Source organism: Lipophrys pholis (assembly GCF_963383615.2).
Source record: "Lipophrys pholis genome assembly, chromosome: 1".
NCBI lineage: Eukaryota > Metazoa > Chordata > Actinopteri > Blenniiformes > Blenniidae > Lipophrys > Lipophrys pholis.
In genome coordinates, this window is record NC_137635.1 from 12,246,356 (window position 1) to 12,270,048 (window position 23,693).

The window sequence follows — 23,693 nt, forward strand, 5'->3', positions numbered from 1 at the left end:
GGTTTCACCTTGGTGGGAATAGTTTTGTCTTTTTAAGTTTTGCGAATACAAAAAAAGGTTGGAAAACTTTATAAATCAGCGTTGCACCCCTAAGACATAGAAACAAAAACAACGTAAATCGACTAAAGCGTCCTGATGCCATAATGTGCGTATTTTGAATAATACAGGCTTACCGTTTAACCTGTTGAATACATGTAAAAGTTTATTGAAATACAGTTAGTTACTGTTACCGACTAGTTACCAACAAATTAATTATAAGTTAAAGTAATGCGTAAAAACGCATCAATTATAAAGTGCCTATTATTATTATTATTATTATTATTATTATTATTATTATTATTATTATTATTATTATTATTATTATTATTACATCTCCTCCCACTATGATTTGCATTTGTATATTGTTAGTTGTATTTCTATTGGCTTTTTTAGGACACTATAATGTAAGTTTTACATGGTTGACAGTGGTTTTTAAGTTTCTATTGTGATTATTTTTCCCACTGACACTGTTTCTAATTCTATTTCTTCCCGTTGTTTCAGTTCTCGCAGATGTTTGACCTTGTATACGTACTTTTACTATTGTATTTTTATCTGACTTTACTCTTCCGTTTGATGACAACGCTTCGTGTCAACGAACAATTTATCTCTACTGTTATATTACATTTGATGAATTTTTCATATTTGCCACATTATGACTCTGTAACACCTAAAAAAAAAAACAACTCTTGCACTATGGAGGGTTTTTTTTCCTTTCCGGTTTTAAAAGCTAGATTTCGTCCTAACGGACTAAACTCTTTTATCCAGGATCACAGAGACTGAAACTTTCACATGTGCAACGCACGGCTTCAAAAATTGATAATCCTGTAGATCTGCAGAATTTTTTTGGGGGGTTTTTCTTTTGTTAAATGATCATTGGCGTTTATTGTTGCACGGTTCTTAAATAAACTTGAGTGGAAATGACCTGGCTATTACAATAAAACTATATGAAGCCTTTAATGTGTCTTAAAGTCATCATCGACTCGGGAAACTGGAGTTAATTGCTCAGTTGGAAACTTTTCCAAACTCTCCGCTGCGTCCCGCACACGCTTCATTTCCATAAAGAGGGTCCCACGGCCGGTGCCGCCCACTCCTGTTCCTAATTGGTCCTCTTCGGTCCACACGCGGCTGCAGGTTCGCCTCCCGAGCGGCTGATTGGCTGCCGCGACTGTCAGTCTCTGCCATGTGTCTGTATAAGGTCCGGAGCTCCTGCGGGAGCTGAAACAAACGTGAGATGAAGCTGCTGGAGCGCGGCGGTGCGCCTCACGCAGCTCACTAGTTCTCAAAGAATTGACCAATTATGACTGCAAATCCCTCTCTGCCTTCTCATCCCTGGATATGCTCGTATTTACAATCAGATTTGGCTTAGGTTTGGCTTGATTTTTTTATTTTCTTTTTGCCGGTGCGGTGCGCGCAGTTTGAAGGGGAGCATGTGCGTAATTTTGCGTGGATTGCAGAAGGTGCCAAAGAGGGTGAGTTAGGCGATATGCGCCGCTGGGACATGAGCGTCACCCGAAAGGCTTATGGAATATAGCCCGGTGTGCCACAGCCTGTATGCCTTCTGGTCCAGCCCCGTGAAGAAGAAGCTCGTCCTGCTCAGCATCATGTTCCTGCTGTGGGTCTACATGCTCTACTCCTGCGTGGGCTACTGCTCCACGGTGCCAAGTGTGGTGGCGGAGAGTCACCGGGGCCGGGACGCCGGTTCCAGGACGGGAGAGGGCGGCAGGGGAGACGGTCTGGTGTCCAGACTGCTGGCCAAGCCGCAGCCCTGGGAGGATATTGAGAGCGACTACGAGGAGCCTTCCATCAGGACCGGCGCGTCCAGAGACCTGCTGCTCACTAACGAGCCGGACGCGGACTGGGAGCGAGCCCCGGAGCCCAGCGCCATGTCCAGCTTCTCCAACGGCTCCGGGAGCAAGAAGCTGCCGCAGGCGATCATCATCGGGGTGAAGAAAGGAGGCACCCGGGCTCTGCTGGAGTTCCTCCGGGTGCATCCGGACATCAGGGCCGTGGGCGCGGAGCCGCACTTCTTCGACCGCAACTACGACAACGGCCTGGAGTGGTACAGGTAAAAAAACACAAAACTCCTTTTTTACTTTAAATGATAAATACAATACAGGAGGAACAGCATTTGGAAGGTTTTATTCATCTACTTTCAAATATATAGTGACATAAATAAAAGTAGAATCAGTGCGTAAAGCAACAACTATTTAAAAAAACGAATTAATCCAAACGCGTATTTCTTCCATTTTCCTTCAAGTGCTTTTATTTTCTACATTCCAGTAATGTAATTACTCTCTAATTGACTCCAATTCGGACCTCATAAACGCTTCATATCACATTTTAACTATAACACACGTTGTTGTTTTTTTCCTCCAATTTAATGTAATTTCTTTAAACGTAAATGATAAGCGAGAGCTGCTTGTCTGTGACCTTTGTTCTATTTTATGCGCGCACGGATTTCTTCTTTTTAATTAAGTGTTCATTTTGAGGCTTGATTTTTATCTGTGTAATTTACTTTTGAGGGATTTGGCTCTTCGGGGAGGCTGGCTGCGCGTTTCTGCGATGCGCAGTGATCTCTGTTGGAGAGAGCGCAACACTGCAAGCTGCACCGCCTGTCTGTCAACTTACTCTGGCTTGAACGGCATTTTGACACATTTTCTCCTTTTTCTCTTTGGACTGAATTCTAGCTCATTCATTTTTGCCTTCATGGATGCATTCTAGTCGCTTCCGATCTGGTTTAAACTCCGATCCGAGCTTCATGCGTAATTTGATAAGAAGTGGATTTTGGGGTTTTGATACGATCCATGTTTGAATTATACAAAAAAATAAAAAAAATCTAAATTGTGAGAGCTGATCTGAGACTAAAAGCTGGTGGATTTTTTATATCTTTATTATTATTTTTTTTTTAATCCTGCAGCAGATTTAAGGTTTAAGACTTTGGTCAATGGGCTCCGCAGGCCCTCATAGCCCAGGTTGCAAAGGAAAAGCGATCTCCAAGACAAAAGAACAAAACCCCAACTCGATGAAGGTCTCAAGAGGCCAACAGAATCACTTTATCCCTTCACATTTACATCACAAAGTGTTGGTGTAACAAGCTGAAGGACTGCAGAGCTTAATGACTGTACTCCTGAGGTAGAAACTTCCCATTTAAGCAGCTTTTAGTTGTGCACACAATCCATCAATTTAAAGTCTTTCAGGGAGTTTCTTCCATGTTTGCAGGAAAAATCCGGGTTGAACTGTGCTTGATAAATTGCTTCTGCACAAATCAATACATTGACTGGTGTGTTGGCAGTTTCCTTTTTTATTACATTTTTTTAGAAACGTCTACAAAAACTTCCATAAAATCCACATTTTCATGATTAATTCTAAAGTATATTCTCATATTTGAAGGAACAGGGTCACTAATGTCCCAACTGATTGGATAAAGTGTTGGCAGCTGTAAAAATACAGACAACCAGCTTATTTTATTTGGCCAAATTTTTTTGATTTACTGCATCCTGAACTGAAGGAACGGTTGACTTTCACCTCCTGCATTTCCAACTGTGGAGGGGAAAAAAGTCGTTTTTCAAGCCTGGGGATGTTTTGTGATGGCCTGTGAAGACAACCAACTGGAAGCTGTTTGTCCGAGGAGGGTTTTTTTTTTTTTTTTTTTTTTTCTCCTTCTGCCATTGTAAAAGTCTGGATAATGCTTGTAATTTGAGTAATTTTATGCTTCGGCGGGATTTTGTAAACAGCCGTGGTTTTTTGCGAAAAATAAAAAAAAATTTCTGTGATGGAAGTTTACTGAGACTGGGGAACCAGTTGAAATTTCTCATGAGAAACTTTGCCCACCAGCTGCTTCGTGGAGATCCACAGCTCAGAGAGAAGAAATCCGACTTTTCTCCTCCCCACGAGGGACGAGAAGGGCTGATTCTTAGGAGAACTTGTACTGAAATTTGTTCTTTGGACTTCAGACGTGACAGACAGTGGTGTGTTTGTGTGTCTGTTGTGTAACTCATCTCTTGTTGTTTGTCCTTTATGCATATGCACAATCGGCCCTGCGACCCCCGCCCCCCAACCCCACCCCACCCCAACACGCACACATTTAGAGCTGGAATTCCACCAACTAAAAGCGGCCATAGAGCGAGCAGAAAGGGAGAAAGGAACCGGGAAGCGACGCAGAGAGAGGGAGAGAGGGAGAGAGAGAGAGGGAGAGAGAAAGTTTTCAAAGTGAAAGGAGGCGGCGATAACAAGTGTGGGGTTCTTTTTTTTTTTTCTTTTTTTTTTTGGGTGGATTTGCGATGTAGTTTGACAGTTTTTATTTGTGCCTAAGACAAACGCATGATTCACGCTTTTGACCGAGGGGTCCTCGTATCAGGAGGTACACATTTTCACAGTGAGGTCATGCATGAACCGGCTCCAAGGAACACACACACACACACACACACACACACACACACACACACACACACGCACACACACGCACACAACACAGAAAGGGCCGGTGTGACTGGATGTGAACAGTCAGGATTTTCCTTTTGCACCTGTTTTAGGTCGAGAGTGTTTAAATGTTATTATCTGATAGCAATGAGAACTATGCAGCGCTGATCATGTGCCTGGTGTTTGCACACGTAATAATCGCAGAAGTTCAACTCGTGTGTTTCAAAACTCACTTTTTTTTTTTTCTTTCTTTCAGCTTAGTCACATTTTAATATCTAAAAAAAAAACAAACACCAAATTCCATTTTTTACATCTTAAAAGCTTTTTAAAAGTGGCACGTATAGTTTAAAAATACACCTAATGAATGGATGCCTTTAAGCTTTCTCATATTATATCCTACTAGATATTAATGTCCTGCAACAAATCCTGTTTTTAGACTATTGATATTTTGTATAATTCTTCCTGTAAATCTTTATTAGAAAACCCTTTTTTTTTCACATTTAAACCTAAAACTAATGAACCAAAGCCACTTGAGATATACCTTCATGTCATACCAGCCTAAAAGACAAGTTTAATCCCATATTGTCCTTTACAGTCAATTTCCTCCAATTTTTTCTTTTACCAGTTGTTCTTATTTGAATGTGTGTTGGCTTTTACGTTAGGATGACATATTCCTCGATTTCTATATTCTTTGTCTGAGTTTCCTTACTTCAGTTGCTTTCATATTTGGACAATTTACTAAGACAAGGACCAAATGGCTCATGGGGAGCTCATGTCCAAATATTTGTCATAATTTGTTTAAAAATAGAATTAAAATTTTCTTACAAATACAAGAATCATCCCTCAAACTGTCCAGTTTTTCCAGACGACCTGTTGTTTGTAATAGTTTTTAACCCGTTCCGAGTTAAAATGAAAGGAGGATTGGATGTTGTTTATTTGCACCTGCTGTAATTTGCCTGGATTTCTAATCCAGGATATAATTTGTTCCAAACAAAACAATCGCATGTATAGAGCTCTGTATGTTTGTACTAATTTGGTTAGATGAATAGATAATCATATTCAAAAACGAGGATTGCAGTTTGAATTCATAGAGGGAAAATGTAACATTTCACATTTTGTCTTTCTTGAAACTTTGTAGAAGTTTTCTCAGAGTTCAAATTCACCCAAATCTTCCCGGTTTTCCTCCCCGTCTGGCTAAACATTGAGTGACTAGTCTGAAGTAGTGTGCAAGGCCCCCCCCCCCCCCCCCCCCCCGAGTGATTTTTTATTTACTCCTAACTCTTGTTGACTGTGGCCCTGGTCTCGTCCCGTCACTCTGTGGTGCGTGTTTCTCTCTTCATATTCCGTTTAGCCCGATTGGCTCTGAAGGGGCTTTGATATGTAATTACTGTGCTGCGGTTTTGCTGTCGTGTCGCGGGCTCTGGTCTCAGCTCGCTGTCGGTCCGGGCCGTGTTGACTCTGCTGCTCCTCCCTCGGAGTCCGGGCTACACACACACACACACACACGGGAGAGTTTATGGGTGTGTGCTGGCATGGCTTCTGTGTTTCACTATTGCGCTGAAGTCTGTAGTAGTGTAAGCGTTTGGATTTTGTTCATCTGCGTACTTACACATGAAACATTTGCTTCTATTTGTGGATTCTCATGAACTCGTGTGTCGTATAACGTTCAGATCTCATGGCTTAACAGTATAACTCGATGCAACGTGGTGTGTAATGCAAGATTGGCTTTGTTGAAAGGTGGTTGGGATTGAAAAAAACTCAGTAGAAGATAGTTTTAGGTGAAAACGCATCGCTTTTACTTTTTCGTTTACACAGCAATGTTTTGAAAACGATGCAGTTTTCATGTTGGGCCACTAGTGGGTGCTGTTGTTTGTTTTTTGTAATGAAACCACACACACAGAGAATAATTCGCTATAAACACTAACACTGGGAGAAGACAGACATCTGTATGGACAGATGACTGTCAACTATAAAACTACCAAGTCCAGGAGAATATGGACTGGGAGTCATGACACTCTGAACGAAACATTGTTGTTATTGTCCGTCTACTGAGCATGTGCAGAACAACTATGACTGTGGCGCACATGAGCAGTAGCAGCGTCTCAGACGGTTTCATAAAGTTGCGTTTTCAGTGGCTCCGGCCACCGTAGTGATGTAACCGGACCCCAAAATGCTTCAAAAGTTTTGACTTTTCACTTGTGTAAACGTGGCCCCGGTGCAACCCCTCAACAATACGCCACTTGTCCCTTTGTGGCGCTATCGGGCGTGGGGCTGCTTGTGGAAGTGTCCGTTATCTCCCGCCTCCCCCACTGCTGGTTTGTGGAGGCTGAGTCAGTCTGCAGCTCCCGTCCATGTCGGGGACAGTTCTGGATGGCTGCACGTCCTTTTATCTGCTCGCCACAGGGGCGCTCCTATTTCCACGTAGGTGACCCGTTTGCTCTCTGTTGCCACTGACCTGGCCCTCCCTCCTTCCCTCCTTCCTTCCTCCTAATGGCCAGAGGCCACCTGGCTCTATAGAGCGGCGGTGAAAGGCATCAAGACACCTAACGCTGATGTTTGCATACACGGGATGTTTTGTGGAAAGCCAGCGGGCGCAGAGGGGTTATTCAACAATTGCACACGGCGTGGCTGTGACAGGCTCAGCTGTGAAACCAGAAATAATCTTCGGTGGAAACGGGCAGCCTGCACAAATACGGTCACGGCCCGGCTCCGCTGGGATGGGCTGGTATTGATCGGTCAGGCTTGATTGGAGGTAATGTGTGGAGATGGGCTAAGGGCCTTTGGCTGGGGTCAGACCCATGTCCGCTTGTTGACAGGCTCTGCGTGCTGACCATCTGCAGAGTTCCAGAAAGCTGCAGGAAGCTACAAGCTCCACTGGGGATGTTTCGGCCTGTTCATGAAATAAAAAGTCATTGTTTTTTTGTTTTTTTTCTTTAAACCTCTTAAAGGGCGATAAACAAGGACGATTCCTCAACAAGAAGCGGTGAGAAGTTAAAGGTGGAGAAGCTCTTCTCCTGTTCTCACTGTGTTGAAGACAGTGGCGGGTTTGATGATTAGATATTTTGGCCGTGTCAATTGTTTCCTGATTCCTGGAAGTCCACAGCTCCTCGGGGACGCGGCGCCCGGCCAGCCAACCGTACAGCTGACAGCAGGTTCCCATCCGCTGCTCAGACGCCACAGCAGTTTGAAACTGTGCCGCTGTGTTGGCTAAACTTCCACCTCCAGTTCCCAAATGAGGGGAACTCTTTGCTAATGGCGCCGTGTTTTCCCCTCTCGGTTCCTCCCTCCAACATAGCCCTTAAATCCCGCGCAGAAAGGCCTTTGTCCTTCCTCCAGCTGTGCACTTGCGCGGCTGAAGCGTAACAATAGTGTCACATGTCACGCATGGTTTCGTTCAGTCCTGCTGCAGGCCTGACTGACCAGCCCCGTCCCAGAAGAAGTCTTTGGTCGGCGTGGAGGGACGGAGGCCCTCGCTCCCCGCTGCCTAAGCCGCCGTGGCCCACTGGAGAGAAAAGGCGGCTTTCATCCCCGAATTACAAGCGTTAAATAGTGGAAGGAAAAGACCTGTGGAGAGGGGAGTGGCGGCGCCGTGCTGTGGCGCCCGGCCTCACGTACTTCCTCCAGTTGGTGTCCACTCAGCACACCGCAGTGGAGGCAATATGGCCGCCGCAGAAACCACAAACCTTCTACTTTCTGCTGGGAAGCGTCTGTCAAACATGAGTGATGTAAAATACAGCCAGGATATTTCTGTGTGGAGTTTCCGTGTTTCCTCTGAGGCTCCGTTTACACGCCGTTTCAAGTGAAAGCACATCGTTTTTGTTTGAAACGTTGTTCTTATTGTCTACTGAGCATGTGCAGAAGAACTACTTCCTACGGCGGCGGTGCACATGACCAGTAGCAGTGAATTTTTTAAAAAAGTAGCATTTTTTTCTTGCGTAGACAGATTCTGGTAGTTTTTAAAAAGTTATACTTTTAGAGTGGTTTTCTAAAAGTTGCGTTTTCAGCGGCTCAGAGTCCGGCTTTTCTGTTCTACATGTAGCTCGGTGGATCGGTGCATCTCTAGTATTCAGTAAAAGTGCAGAAATTAGTTTAACTTTGGTGAAATTGAAAGCACCGATTCAACTCAATTAAAAGTGTCACAGGTTCAGAAATGTGCTCAAGCACCAAATTAAAGATGATTTTTTTTTCTCTCACTTTATTCAGTTTACTATTTTATTCATCGTAAAAATATACAAAACCCCAACAACAAAACAATTCAATACTTGTCGATACACAATGCCTTTTTTTGAAGTAAGTTGACTGATTGATGAAGCGGTTCATCACTGTTTTGAATGAGAGGTAAATCATTTTCTTACTTTTTTTTTTTTTTTTTTTTTTTAAACTAACAACCTGACTGAACTCTATACATTCCAGTTAAAAATATTATGTTGATCATCTTTAGCAGTGAACTTGCACTTGAAAAAAGCAACGGCGAGATGCTCCACAGTTGTAATGGCGCATGTTTACTCCCTCGACGCGGCTTCTTTTCCTCCTCCAGTTTACAAACCCTCCCTCTGTGCGACGTGTGAATTAGTCCTGATTTAATGAGGTGATAATTTGGTTGTTGTTAAAGATGTCAGAACATAACCAGACATCCTCCCTCCAGGCTTAATGGTCATTCATGGCTGCTAAATAAACATTCTTTGGCTGTTTAAAGAGTTTCCCCGGGAGGCCGGGGGGGGGGGGGGGGTGAAACAAATACTGTCGGGTTCTTACGGTTTTGTTAGGGTGGGTTAGTTAGTTTAGTTAGTTAGTTAGTTAGTTAGTTAGACAGACCGTCGCTGCCCAAAGAGAAGAAAAAAAAGTCTTGGCGGAGGAGTTGGAGGACGAGGAGAAAACTGATGACGGTGAACCTGTGAAGCTTCACTTGTCCCAGGTATTAAATCCCAGAGGTAGCCATTAGGGTGTTAGAGAGTGTGTTTGCCTCTGGGAACGAGGAACACGCACACACATGCACACGCACACACAGACACACACACACACAGGAGGAAAGACGGAGAAAGAAAGTGACAAAGGTCTCCTGAGGTTTCCATCAGGCTGGCAGTAAAAGAGCAGAGCTCATTAGGAGCCCTGAGTTGTCTCTTTTCCACGGCGGCTGCTTCGACACTACTCACTCACTCCATTTAGATGTTAGTCCCAGAGTGCTGCCGGCTCCCTCATAAGAGGTGTGAGGACACTTCAGCTCCACTCCGAGACCGACCGGCCAAACTCCACTCGCTGCCAATTATTTTGGACGGCGGGTAGATTTCTTCTCTCCTCTTTAACTGCTCTCTGTGTCTGAGGAGGCTTCAGCTCCTCCTCTGATACAAACAGGGCATCCAAAAGGCCGTGGGTCACTGCATTGTGGTAGTTTGTAAAGATCGGAGTTTAAACGGGAAAGTTCATTTCGCCATTTGTTGTGTCATGACTCAGACTGCTCGATATCAGGTTGTTGAATATTGTGGTAAGATCTGATTGGACAAATACATGCAGGCATGAGCACACAGAGTGTGGAAATGTGATTTCAAGTAAAAATAGAAAAACTTCCAATGCGTTTTGGATGTGCATTTTTTATGACGGTGCTCCGAGCCACTGACAACTTTGAAAACGGCTACCAAGGTGGAACTTCCTCGTTCACACTTTGCCTTTACGTCAAACGGGTAAAAATGCAACTTTTCTGAAATGCTACTACTGCACATGTGCGGCACATCTGGAGTAAATAGTTCTTCTGCACATGCTCAGTAGATGGACAATAAGAACAATGTTTCCTCCATATTCTCCTGGGACTTGTTAGTTTTATGGTCGACCGTCGCCGTAATGACAATCCAACTTGGTCGTCTGTCCGCTAGAATGTCCGTGTTCTCCCTTTGTGAATGTTTAGAGTGGATTGGTTTCTGCAAACGCGTGTGGTTTTATTACAAAAAAGGACCGACAGCAGCCATTGGCATCCCGACATACCAACGACACTGTTTTCAGCATTTCTGCCGTTTCTGTGAAAACCGGTGCGTAAGGGCAGTATAATCTTTTGTGATATGTCAGTTGCACATGTTGATATTGAAATATTTCAGCTGAAGTGGTGGAAGTGTAGACCAGAAGAAGACGTAATCCACCACCCAGCCCAACCAGTGAGCGATTTACACGGCCACCATCCGCCCCGACCACCTCCCCAATGCAATATTCATAGTTTTGTGGACTGAATGAGTATAACTACAACATCAAGCAGTTACTGAGCACATTGCACCTCAACGTGACTAAATCGGGGTTTTATAAAGTATAATATCTCTGTTTTTATCTTGATGGTGCTTGGAGATGTTTGGGGAAACTCCTTTTTGGCTCATATCCACAGAAAAGAGAAGGATTTCCTCAAGCACTGTTTCCATCGCCGGGAGGAGCGGGCTAATCTTCGCGACGGGTGCTTTCGTCACTCAATATAGCTAATTACATGTTTGCTGGCGAGGCGGGCCGCGCGCAGGAATTCATAAACCATTAACCTGCCAGAACAGCTGCAGCGTGGGTAACGCAGACAAAATGATAGCCCCGACACGCAGGGAGATGGTTTTCTGCTCCGTGAGTGACACTCGGCGGTGAGGAAATCCCCTCGTTCGGGCAGGCGCACTTTGTAGTTCACCTGTCTCCAAGAAAGGTGTGCAGGCAGTTACGGATGACAGCCAACTCAAACAGGATGCAAAGCAGCTCGCTGGCTGCCTCCCTCCGTCTGCCTGAATGCGTGTGTGTGTGACTGTGTGTGACTGTGTGTGTGTGTGTGTGTGTGTGTCTGGGGAGTGGGGGGTGGTGGCATGTATGTTCTTCTGGAGTCTGTTTCATCTTTTATTCATCTCTGCTGTTGCTAGATCAAGGAGTCATGTGCCTCTTGGTGCATGTCAAGTGTCAGGATATCAGTCAGAATGGCTGATTCTGCACACAACACACACACACACACACACACACACACAAACTCACACTCACACACTCAGTCTCCACCTGCAGCTCTTCATTGTTGTCTTGTTGAGTCCCCCCCCCCCCCCCCCCCCCCCCCCCAATCCTTTCACGCTTCGGAGGTTTATTTCGTCCGAGCTGTCAGTCGGTTTCTCCTCCGATACTGACGGAGTGGAGGAATGTGTGGCTCGCTTCAGGCTAACACCTTCAGCAAACACACTCGGCAAACACATTGATTACCGAGGATTAACAACACTCGACATGTGTGTGAGATGTCGTGTTAACCCTGCATTTAACTGCATTTAACTGACATTTTGAACCCGAAAATGTTTTTGAAGATCAGCACGTTATTCTAGGATAAGAATATTTCTACTGCAATACCTTAAAATCAGTATAAAGTTTCGATTAGATACCATTAATCCAATCTAAAGGTGTGTATAATTCAGCAAAACCAAATATATTTGACCATTTTTTAAATGGGACTGCCTGATACAATATACAACAAAGTAAGAAAAAAACATGGTGCCACTTGCAGTTCTTGGATATATGAAAGCGATATTACTTTCAATCTTTTGAAGTTATTAAATGCATCAATCGGATACAGTAATTATGAATACGACATGTTAGTTCAGGGGTCACTTGAAGACCAATACCTTGAGTGGGTCCGGACCGGAAAAATAGTGCCACAAAAAACCCTTTAAATTTGAAATCTTTCTTTGTCGTGGTGCAGAGTATACCTGATGGAAAAGTCAATAGGTTTCCAAATCTGAACAACCGGTTCCAAAAATCACTATAATTTCAACATTAAGTCAGTTTTAATGACACAAATTACAGTTACAGACAACCATTTATGACTGTTGCATTATGGGTGTTTTCACAAACTCACCCTGACAACATGCCTCTGAGGCTAACGCTAGTTTGCTCACTTTCATGACATGATATCTCAGCTCCCGTCTCAGTGTCGTGATATGTCCACTACTCTTAAGAAATGTGTTCTCTTTGAAATCTTTTGGAATTTTCTTGGTGGTTTGACCGGATTGGAGCCTCTTGCAGGCCGATTTTGGCCCACGGGCCTCATGTTTGGCCACTTTCAATTAGCAAATCTTGTCCTACTCCAATGGCGTTTATGCTACTTTAAGAAAAGCGAAACCTTTTCTTACTATCACCTTCGACGCAATCACCAAGAGATGCTCGATAAAGGATTAAGACATCTTTATTAAAGCATTGGGTTAAAAAAAAATAAAAAAATATATATATATATATTTATTTTCCAGCATCCAGCGACGGATAAAGAGCATGTGAATTCATGCTGTTGCACATTCATGAGAGGAGAGGAGGAGGTGTAGCTGCTTTCCGCTCTCCACCGTTGCTTTTCACCAACTCCTCTGTTTTATTTATGCCACATGGTGGGCTCGCTCGCTCGCCCGCTTCGCTGCAGGGTTATTAACACTCTGTAATTCCAGGCAGCCGTCTATGGCCACAGGCCGTTTGTGGTTCCAGGCCTGAAGAAAAAAGAGAGAAAAAAAATCCTCACATTCCTGCGTTGTTTTTCCGAAGGTGCCGAACAGCAACAAATACACTTAAAAACAGATTTTCCGAATGGGGGAGAGAAAAAAAAAAAAAGAAAAAAGTTGCCTATAAAATTGAAAAATTCGTGCGGCACGGTGCTGCACATGAGAAGACGACCACGATGGTATCGGAGGAGGAATGTCTCAGCCAGAGTATTTTCAGGATGTACTGTAACAGTCTTGACATGTCGTCTATGACATTATATATGGCGGTTACTTCTCTATTTATTTATTCTGCGTCGCCGGTGTCTGATGTTGCCTCCAAAACCCGTCTGGAAACGAGCCCAAGACCAATCTGGATGGTCGGCAACCGCGAGACCCGGCTTCCCTTCCACGACTCTCCCTGTCTTTGTTGATTCACATCGTCTCTGTTATTCGCGCTCAATCTTTTATTCACAATCTTTGAGGAAAAAAACCCCCAAAACAAAACAATGATCCACTCTGGTGAAGCAGAAAGGCTCGGGACGCGAAGGAGAAAACTCTCCTCTCTGGTGGAGCGTGACTCCCTGATCTCGGCGTACGATGATGGATGGACGGGTTGCGTCGGTCGGGTTCACAGATTTGTTTACTCGCGGGGTCAGTAGATTCCCAGGCTGGAGTTCAGGGTCTGAGAGCTGCATTCATCAGCACCGGATCGAGGGTCCGGCTCCGGCGGCAGAGTTGGAGGTGTCAAAGAGTCACGGAAGCAGGAGGCAGGACAAGCCGCGAGCAGTTTACAGGCAGGAGGTTTCACAGTGGGAAAGATTAAAAAACGGATTCATTATGCTCTGACCTTGGGCCTGGTTGGGAAGTCTTCCAACATTTTCCCACTTGATAAAGAGCTTGGCAAATTTTTCAATCGTAATGATGGTTTTGTTTTTTTTTTCCACTTTGTTGCTCAAATGATTGGAAAAGCTCTTTAGAAACGATAGTCGCTGACCTTATTGATCAAAAATGATGATAAATAATTATCAGTAGCACGGGAGTCAAACACATTTTAGTTCAGGGGCCACATACATCCTGGTAAAATAGGGCAAGAATAAGCTCTAAAAAGTTACATTTTAAAGGTTGTCCTTTGCTGTGAGGCAGAGTATACATGGTGAAAATGTCAATATTTCAGCAAATATTACAGTAAATTACTAGTATCTCTAAATAAAGCCAATTTTAATGATTCCTTCTTGTTCAAAATACAGAGAAATGTTCAAAAACCTTCTCCAATAGCCGGTGCATTAAGCATGTTTTTACAAACTCCATATGTCAGCTCGAGTCTCAGTGGGTTATGTCTATTAGGCTTAAAACATTTGTTGAAAGATCGGTTTTCTTTTAGATGTTGACGATTTTCTCGGTGGTTTGGGATTGGCGCTTCTTGTTGGCCGGTTTTGGGCCACGGGCCTTATGTTTGACGTCCATTTAGTCAAAGACGGGAGTACAAACAGTCTGCGGCGGCTCCATTTATAGTGACAGCAGCCTTCTGGGTAATCTGGAGGAGCCATTTAGCTGTCCTCCTTCGGGCAGCGTGATATGCCCCATCATCCCGGTCTGAGCGAGTGATACTAGGCCAGCCTGCATTATTAATCCTTTTAGTGGGCAGATGATTCGGAGGGGCTTTCACTCGGGCCACCTTCCCGAGGTTTCCAGTTGACACCATTATTCAGTGAAGCTGCAGCATCACTCGGGGCGTGTTCACACAGCCACGGTTTCAAGTGGAAACGCAACATTTCGGGTTTTTTTGGTGTACGTTTACATAACGACAGGGCTCGGAGTCACTGAAGACGCAACCTTTTTTGGAAACTGTTACCAAAGTGGGACATTTTTAAAACACTGACGTGTCAACGGGCGAAACCCAAAGTTGCTGGAAAACGTCTTCCTGTTGACGCTGCGACCGTGCATGCACACGAGGGAAAAACGTTTTTTGGAAAACGTTCCCACTCCGTCTCCATGGAAACGGGGGAAGAAAACGCAACTTTTCTTAAACGCTGCTACTGAAGGACCTTAGAGTTCATCACCGCTCCTCGAGTTACTCCCGGGGTTTGAATATTTCTGATCTGCACTGAAAGTCATCACACAGACAGATTAATGGAGCGACACAGAGACTCCCTTCAGAAAGCTGCTCCTGCAAAATGTCCATCACGAGCAGGAATCTCTGCTTCTTCTCAGCCAGGAAATGAAGTGTCGGGATGGTGCAAGAGGCCACACACAGTAATACCTGGCCCCCACTCGGACTGCTCCGGAGAGACCAGATGAAGCTCCTCTCCCTGCCGCCTGCGCCATAAACCATCTCCTTTTATTCTTTTAATTTACAGCCAAAGCCATGCTCTGCGGTCAAACGTAATGTCAGACTTCAGGCACTCGGCAGTATATTTCAAAACGCTTGGCTTCTGTACGGGCTTAAATAGTACTTTGGAAATATTCAGAGTCCAGTGTGCACGCCTTCCCCCGGCCGGAGCCAAAGTGCTGTTTGTGTGTGTGTGTGTGTGTGTGTGTGCATGTGGGTGAATAACATTTTGCTTCTAATTATTTTTATAGTAAAATATAAAGGATGAATATTTTGAGAAAGTGTATTAATCCCCTTGGGAAAGTGAACCTTTCCTATTCATTAACACATTCTGGGCCGTCACGGTGTTGCACCCATGGAGCTGCTGTGGGGGGTTCAAAGGTCATGCTCAGGGAGCCACAGCAGGAACCTGCAGTGGGATTTCAACAGGCAAACCTTCAATCCCAGTACAGTGTAGTGTAGATCAGCGGTGTCAAACATAAGGCCCGTGGGCCAAAATTCCCACCTTTTCACACTGTGCTGCTTGTTGTCGGCAGCGTTTAATCGGTCGAACACATTCGACTGTGAGCGAACAAAGTGGCTCTCCAGATTCTTATCATCTAATAAGGGAGAGAGAGAGATGTTTCTTTGTGTTTCCTGAAAATGCTTCACCGATGGCCTTCAAGTAAAGAGGCCTTTGGAGAAGAAAGGAAGTCTTTCACCGCTCCTTCCCTCGTTTCCTCTGTCTCACTTCTGAAGTGTCACTTTGGTAATCAGAGCCCGAGCTCCGGTAGCACAGGGTCGAGTGAACCTCGTAGGTCGGTGGAAAAGCGATTAGGGTGGAGAATAGAAGTGGAAATTGTCTTTGACGTGAATAATTTTCAGGCTTTGCCGCATGCTTGAGTGGAATACGGCAAATTGTTGTCTTTTTGAACGTTAGAGTTAGGTTCGGTTTCCTATGTCTGATTTATTCAGTCAATTTCAACATTTTCAAAAGGAAACTGAGAACTTTTGTATCATTTTGGGTGTTTGTTTAAACAACAATGGTGCACGAAGCCACTGAAAACGTTCTGAAAACTGCAACTTTTTTCAAAAAGCCGTGTAGACGGCTGAAAACACAACTTTTTGATAAATGCTCTGATTCCATCTCTATGGAATTGGAACAAAACACAACTTTTTGAATATGCTCCAACGCTGTCTCTGGGAAACGGGGGAATATGCAACTTTTCAGAAACATTACTCATGTGCATGGGCGGAGTGTATAGTTCTTCTGCACATGCCCGAGTAGATAGATGGTAAAAACGAGTCCATCCTCTCCTGGGACTTGGTAGTTTTTATTGTTGACAGTCAATGCCATAACAATCGACTATGCTGTTACCTCCCGTGTGTCTCTTTTCCATAGAAACCAGGCTCCTTCAGCTTTAAATGCCCCAAAGAGTCACAGCCACACCCTCCGCTCACCGGTGGATACAAAGTGCCCGGTGATTTGCCTGTATTCAAATACCCCGACCTCCATTTGAGATTCAAATGCTTCCGACATGCAGACATGTGACACAATTGAAAACCTTTTGTATCCGATATAAAATCGACACGCACACCAAATAGCTTTTTTTGGTGTTTTTTTTTGGAACTCCCTTTTGTCTATGAGCAAACTAATCATTTTGTCAGCGATGCTGTGACACAGACGGCTCTGTGGCAGCCCGTTATCATCAAATCAAAAATGACAGGAGGGAGGCAAGCAGCATCAGACAGAAATAACCCTTTTCCTGTCTGCAGCCTGGCTCCGGTGGGATGGGGGCTCTTTAAAACGCGGGCCAAAGGGCCACTCCGCCGGCTCCCGTTTGATGCCGTCATGTGACAAGGGCTTCTGCTTTCTGTCTTATCACTGTTTTTGGCATGCCTTTCAACTCTGAGATATTCTCAGCGGACAAAAGGTGAAGAGAGGCGCAGAAGGGGGAGGAGGGGAGGGGGGGGGGGGGGATGAAGCACACATAGATCATTTGAAAGTGCTCGCAAACAAGAAGGCAGTGTTTTTTTTGGGGTCAAGTTTACAGTATTGTTGTTTCCTGTGGAGTGTGTGCGGAGCGATTGTTCTGGAGGCGGAGGGGACAGGCTGATGTTTGCGACGGCAGTTTTGGCACACGCTCCACTCAAGGGCTCTCCAAAAGGCTTCTCTCACTTCAGGCCGAGGAGGATGGAGAAGTGCTCCACTCGGCCCCCGCTCAACACCCACGCTCTCCTCCTCCTCCTCCTCCTCCTCCTCTCTACCCTGCCCCCAACCTCGCCCCCGGTGCCCTGACCACTGCCCCGCTCGGCCCTCCGCTCGGGGACAATGGCTCACTTTCAAAGAAAAGCAGGAAAAAAGAGGAGCCCAGTGTCACAGAATTGCCCGTTTGCTGACGGGATCTTTAAAAGCGGCACCTCATAAATCAAAAAAAGAGCATAATAGGCATTGTTTCTCCCAAGAGCTACTTGTCCCACTAAAATTCCCCCGTCTTTTCTCCCCTTCCCAAGAGTTTGCAAGTGAGTGGGCAAAGTCAGAGGTGGAGATTTTTTATTAGCGAGGGGGCCTCTTCTCGTGGATTCGCTGCCTTTCACGGGTTTTCCCCTCCACTTCTTGACCGTCCCCCTTGTCTTACGCTCCTTCAACCCCCCCCCCCCTCCCACAGCACTTGATGTGTTTTCTCCTTCCAAGGATTCTCTTGGCTTGGATCAGCATAATCTATCACTATGCACATTGTAACTCAGGCCTCCTCCCCATCTCCGTGCCGCATTGTCATGTTGAAATCGGATTAGATGGGGAGCCATTTGCCTCTTCTGTTTGGCTCCAGACTCTTTTTGTATGTTAGCACAAGGAATGACAAAAAAGCTTGCAGGCAGTATCGCCATTGTGCATCGAGGGAGTGACGAATAGCGCGCAGTTTAAGTCAAGCATGTTTGGGTTTTTATCCCTCCAAGACATCCATGAGGTGCTGTACAAGCACTATGAGGTTTTCCCGGTATTCGTGAATGCTCGTATGGCGTCTGCATTTAGATCTGCAGAGGCAGTTTTCTGGGTCTGTCATGCTGTTGCGTAAATCCACATGCACTATCTGTTTTGATTTCAATGGGCTATTAATGAGCTTTTGGAAGCAGCCCTGCCTTCTCCCTCTGATGTGTCACCAATCAAGATGATATTATCATAATTAGATCACTGGCACTGCATTAGGATTACACAAATCTGCCAACACTATTTGCATGAGGCATTTTATAGGTTACCTGACATTACCCTGGGCATTTTATCTTTTCCCTCCCGACCGCCTCTCTCTTTGTCGAGAAATCCTTGCATGCACACACACACACACACGCACAAAAAAAATAAATATGTGCATTGATGGAGAGCGGATGTTGCATGAATTACCCATGAGGTAGATGGACATGAACTAGATTCCAGCTTTTAGAGTATATTTCTGAGGAGAAGCAGGAGCTCTGGGGAGGAATTGAGCATGACGGACTTCTGAGTGTACCGAATGTGTTCGGCATTGTAGTTTCCTTGTCTCTCACCTTTATCAGTGTGTGAGCATCCTGGGTAGGATTACAAGGCACGTGAATGGGATCCGGGACTGTCGTCTTGTCCTACACAATGGGTGTATCAGTGCTCAAGCCTCAACAACAAAGGTGAGCTTTGAGGCACAAGGGGGATCTTATCCGGGAGAGTGTGCACACCCTGATAGATCATCAGTTATCTTTGCTGTTGTTTTGTTTTTCTTGAATGCTCAGCCCTTGAAAAACTTGCCCCGCCTCCCAATTGGAAGCTCGAGCATTATGTTCGATTCCAGGCTCAGTTTCAAAGGGTTAAGCAGAATAATTGCCTGTTTTGTTTGGGTGTTCGTATCGGCAATTGTCGTTTTGACCTGGGTGATTACTGTTGGTGTCTTTCTTTGATTTAAAATGTTTACACCACAATCTTTCATGTGAAAAAAAACCAACGTTTTTGCATTTTCATTTCAGAAATGTTTTGCAGTTATGCGGCAATGACAGAGATGCTGAAAAATGATGTAGTTTTCATTTTGGGCCACTAGTTGGTGCTGTTTGGTTTTGTAATGAAACCACACACACACACACACACACACACACACGCATGCAGACAACACCACGCAATAAACATTAACAATGGGAGTACATCGATATTCGTATGGACAGACCTGGTTGGATTGTTTTCATGATGACTCTATAAAAAGTCCCTGGACAATATGGACTCGCACATGCGTCGCGTTTCAGAAAAGATTCACTATTTTTAAAAAAAAAAGCGGTGTTTTCAGCGGCTCCTTGTCATACAAATGGGGCCTGAGTTTCAGGGGAACTGTCTGTAATCCACCAAGCAAGGCGGAGAAACCTATTATTCTGTCCATATGGTACTCAACACAGGCTGTTTTATTCCGGATCAAGGATACAGACCAGGAAAGGTGATCCACATCCCAATGTCAGTCAAAGTGTTCTTATCGCCTCCACCATAATCTAGATCCTGCGGTTGGCCACCGATAGTGAAACCCAACGCCGAGAGAACAGAGTGCACTCGCTTTTCCTTCACAACCAGTTGTTCTCAGGTCCCCGTTGATTATATGTCTGCATGTAACGTATCTGTATAAGGCCCATCAACCAGCCTTCACCCAAAACCAAACCCACTCTGGTAAAAACAACCCCAACAAAAAACAGATTTACTTTCTGCAATAAGCCTTATCATCTTTCAGCGCTGTTGCATTTTTTAATGCTTTGAGTGGCTGATTGGGGGCGGGGCGGCGTGGCACGACTACGCCTGAGTCAGCAAGGCATCGAGGGTATATTTTTTTTAATTTTTGCTCCAGTTGTGCAAAAAAAGAGGAGGGTGGATTCCGATTGAGGCGGACCACTTTGGGACATTGAGGAAACGCAGGCTCGGGGGAAAATAATGGGATTCACACACCGAGTTGATTTTAAGCAAAAACATATAAGCCTGATGCAATGAAGGAAAAAAAAGATTAAAAATAGCAACGCAGCGAGTTTAAGTGTGTGCAGGAGTGAGAAAACACAGCTCTTAATCTTTGCAACTTGGATAATTGCAGGTCGGCCATGTTTAGGAATTCCTGTAAACGTTTCACCATGTTTGATTATGCCGTCAATAAGGCTTTTCTGCTTTTTGTCAGAAGTGAGATATCTTGTGAGTGAGTGAGCTTGTTGATGCTGGAGAGCTGCCTACACTAATAGGTTTTCAAGCCCTATAATAAGGCTAAACAGGCTCAGTGAGTCATTGATTGCGGAGCACGGTACACTCCATCAACTTGATTACATTATGCAACACTTCCTCGGCCTTACCCTTCTTCTAACCTTCTTTTTGTGCGTTCTTTAGGGAGCTGATGCCGAAGACCCTGGAGGGCCAGATCACGATGGAGAAAACCCCCAGCTACTTCGTGACCCGGGAGGCTCCGGCCAGGATCTCGGCCATGTCTCGGGACACCAAGCTGATCGTGGTGGTGAGGGACCCGGTCACCAGAGCCATCTCGGACTACACACAGACGCTGTCCAAGAAGCCCGACATTCCCTCCTTTGAGAGCCTCACCTTCAAAAACAGGACTACGGGGCTCATCGACACCTCGTGGAGCGCCATCCAGATCGGCATCTACGCCAAGCACCTGGACAACTGGCTGCAGTACTTCCCCATGGACCAGATCCTGTTTGTGAGCGGCGAGCGTCTGATCAGCGACCCGGCCGGTGAGCTGGGCCGCGTGCAGGACTTCCTGGGGCTCAAGAGGATCATCACGGACAAACATTTCTACTTCAACCAGACCAAGGGATTCCCGTGCCTCAAGAAAGCGGAAGGAAGCAGCAAGCCCCACTGCTTGGGGAAAACCAAAGGACGAACCCATCCAAACATCGACCCTGAAGTGGTGCAGAGGCTACGGGACTTCTACCGGCCGTTCAACATGAAGTTCTACCAGATGACTGGACATAACTTTGGTTGGGACTGATGTGAAAAAACATGAGACTTGTTTTGTTTTTGTTTTCTTTCTGTCAAGTTTTGTTGTTGAGAAGTAATTTTTTTTTTCCCCTCTGTAATTCAATGGCAAGATGTGGAGATATTGCTATATATATGTAAAATGTACAGAAATCTATTTTATAATAATTTATTTTTATTTCTAAGCAATTAATTCACTAAGCTGCCTAACCATATTTGTACATAACATCTGACCCACTTTTTTTTTTTTTTTTTTTAACATTCCTCATTTTAGTTTAATTCTCTTGCTCCTCTCGTGGTTCCTGTAAACTCAGTGGATGCTTTCTTTTTTGGTGCTTCATATTACAGATAATCAGCGGCGATTGAAGTGAAAACTGGGGGGAAGATATGTCAATGCACCATATTACGGGTACGGCGTGCTCACAGAGAAGCGGGGAAACACCCTAACCATATGCATCCCCAATTATATATGCATCACAGCTTCACTTTCATCCTCTTTAAACCCTTTCTGAGTGTGATTCTTTTATTAGGTGTTTCACTTCCTGTTAGAGGTTTTTACCCTGCGCTGGCGTACGCCTCAGTAGCAGGCCTTGCGTCCCATTCCACTCAATAACAGGTAGATCAATAGGCCTAATTGATACTCATTGTGTCACTCATGCTTATAGTATCCAGCTGCCCTTTCGTTCTCGGTGCTCCCGCTGCCCGGCCTAATGAACGACCTATCCATCAAACGTTAAATCCCATCCCGGACCACGTGAAGGGCCCATGTTAACATTATGCTGATGGGGTAAAGGTAACTGGCGGATCGATGGAGCCTCCACTTTGTAACTCCCCATTAGAAGCAGCGCTGGCTCGGAGCCAGGCTGTCCCCTCAGTTCAAAGGTCACGCAAAGTCCCAATCAAATTTGCTGGATTGGCTTCGGTGGGAGCGCGTGGCTTTCCTTTTCGCCGCGGGAGGTAGCAGAGGCACGTTTGGCAGAAATCAAGGGGAAAGATGGGAAAGATGACAAACCTCGGTGAGCGGGCGCTTTTCAAACACAAAGTGGACCAGACTAAATACATCAAATCTTCAGTAAAGTTTTTTTTTGTGTGTGTGTGTGAATCGCCTCAGGCAGGGTTTCACCGTCGACTCTCCAGCGTCGTCACCAAAACCTCATGTGCCATCGACCATGGCCTATATACTTTATGCCTTATTCACCCGTCCTCACCTCTCCACAGCAGATCTTAACTTTCTACTCGTTGCCAAATAAAAAAAAAAGAATAAAAAAAAAAAAAAAAAAAACTTGGGTTGATATCATGTTTCACACAGCTTAGAATCTCTGTTTGTTTTGCATTGCGTCGTAGTTTTTTTTTTGTCTTTCTACTTGAATTCTTGATATGCAAGAGGGCGAACTTTGATGTGATGTCTTTGCAGCGGGTGGCACGCCACTATCAGGGCACGGGGCGGCGTCGATGCTACGCCGTGCTACGCTAAGCTATGCATGCTAAGTGCGGCGGCCGTTTGAGAAAACGCAGGCATATTGAAAGGGAGTCTTAGCATTCGGAGAAGGGTTTGGTGTGATTTCGACTGAATGTACACAACCTATCCTCACACAAAACATCCCTCAAATCAATGTTGAAGGTCAGATTGCCACTAAGTGAAAAGTTCAGTCTGATTATCTTTCTGTCCTTTTGCAAGTTACGGAAATGTGCCTCTTCAAGCTATCAATCCAACACAGTCAGCCTGCTCCTGTCACTCAAAGACATGATGGATAATTCACCTCTTTTTTCTTTTTGTTGAGAACAGCTGTGTGGTTCAGCCTCAAACCAATGGTTGGTAGCAGGGGAGATGGAGGCTTGTTGCAATGTTTTTTTTACATTTTTTTTTTATTGTAGGGTTTTATTATAAGGCCCCGTTTACACGACCACAATTTCAAGTGAAAACACAAAACTTTTGTTCCGTCTGTTTACACGACAACGGTGGTCGGAGCCGCTGACAACGCAGCCTTTTTGAAAACTGCTCCTAAAGTGGAACTTTTTGAAAACGCTCCATCTCAGTGGAAATGGGCAAAATGGAGCTCTTTGAAAACACTTGTCTCCATGGAAACGAAGTGAAATGCAACTTTTTGAAAATGACCCGTCTCCAAGGAAACGGGGGAAACGCACAACTTTTGTGAAATACTGGCACGCTAACTATATTTTCACCGTTTTCATGGAAACGCATATTGTTTTCAAAACATTGCTGCGCAAATGTGAAACTTTTTGAAAAGAAAACGCCAAAGTGATGCGTTTTCACTCATATTGCGGTCGTGTAAACGAGGTCCAACTCAACCCGAGTGACGATACTCTGAGTGAGGAAAGCCTTCATCCCCCTTTCTCTGCTTAGTGCAATGTTTGATGGTACAAAAAAAAAAAAAAGCATTTATGGCCTCGCTGAGCAAGCTGTCACCTTCTGGAATGAAAAGTCCGAGGTTTTTGTTGTGCATTTAAATTTCTGGTCAAGTTTATGTAACTGAGGGATTATCTGTGG

The 23,693-nt window shown here is 44.8% G+C and overlaps 1 protein-coding gene across 1 annotated transcript; it reads left to right on the plus strand.

Annotated features, from left to right (window-relative positions):
- Positions 1-1,256: 1,256 nt before the first annotated feature.
- Positions 1,257-22,426, plus strand: hs3st3b1b (heparan sulfate (glucosamine) 3-O-sulfotransferase 3B1b). The gene is made up of 2 exons (XM_080476419.1): positions 1,257-2,104; positions 20,579-22,426. Exons 1-2 carry the CDS (start codon positions 1,560-1,562, stop codon positions 21,195-21,197), a joined length of 1,164 nt encoding a protein of 387 aa, XP_080332545.1. The 5' UTR covers positions 1,257-1,559; the 3' UTR covers positions 21,198-22,426.
- Positions 22,427-23,693: the final 1,267 nt, after the last annotated feature.

Bases quoted from the DNA above. Each gene is read 5' to 3' on its own strand.
- hs3st3b1b (XM_080476419.1), top strand. From the start codon at position 1,560: ATGGAATATAGCCCGGTGTGCCACAGCCTGTATGCCTTCTGGTCCAGC. The intron at 2,105-20,578 runs GTAAAAAAACAC...TGCGTTCTTTAG, and splicing joins AACGGCCTGGAGTGGTACAG to GGAGCTGATGCCGAAGACCC.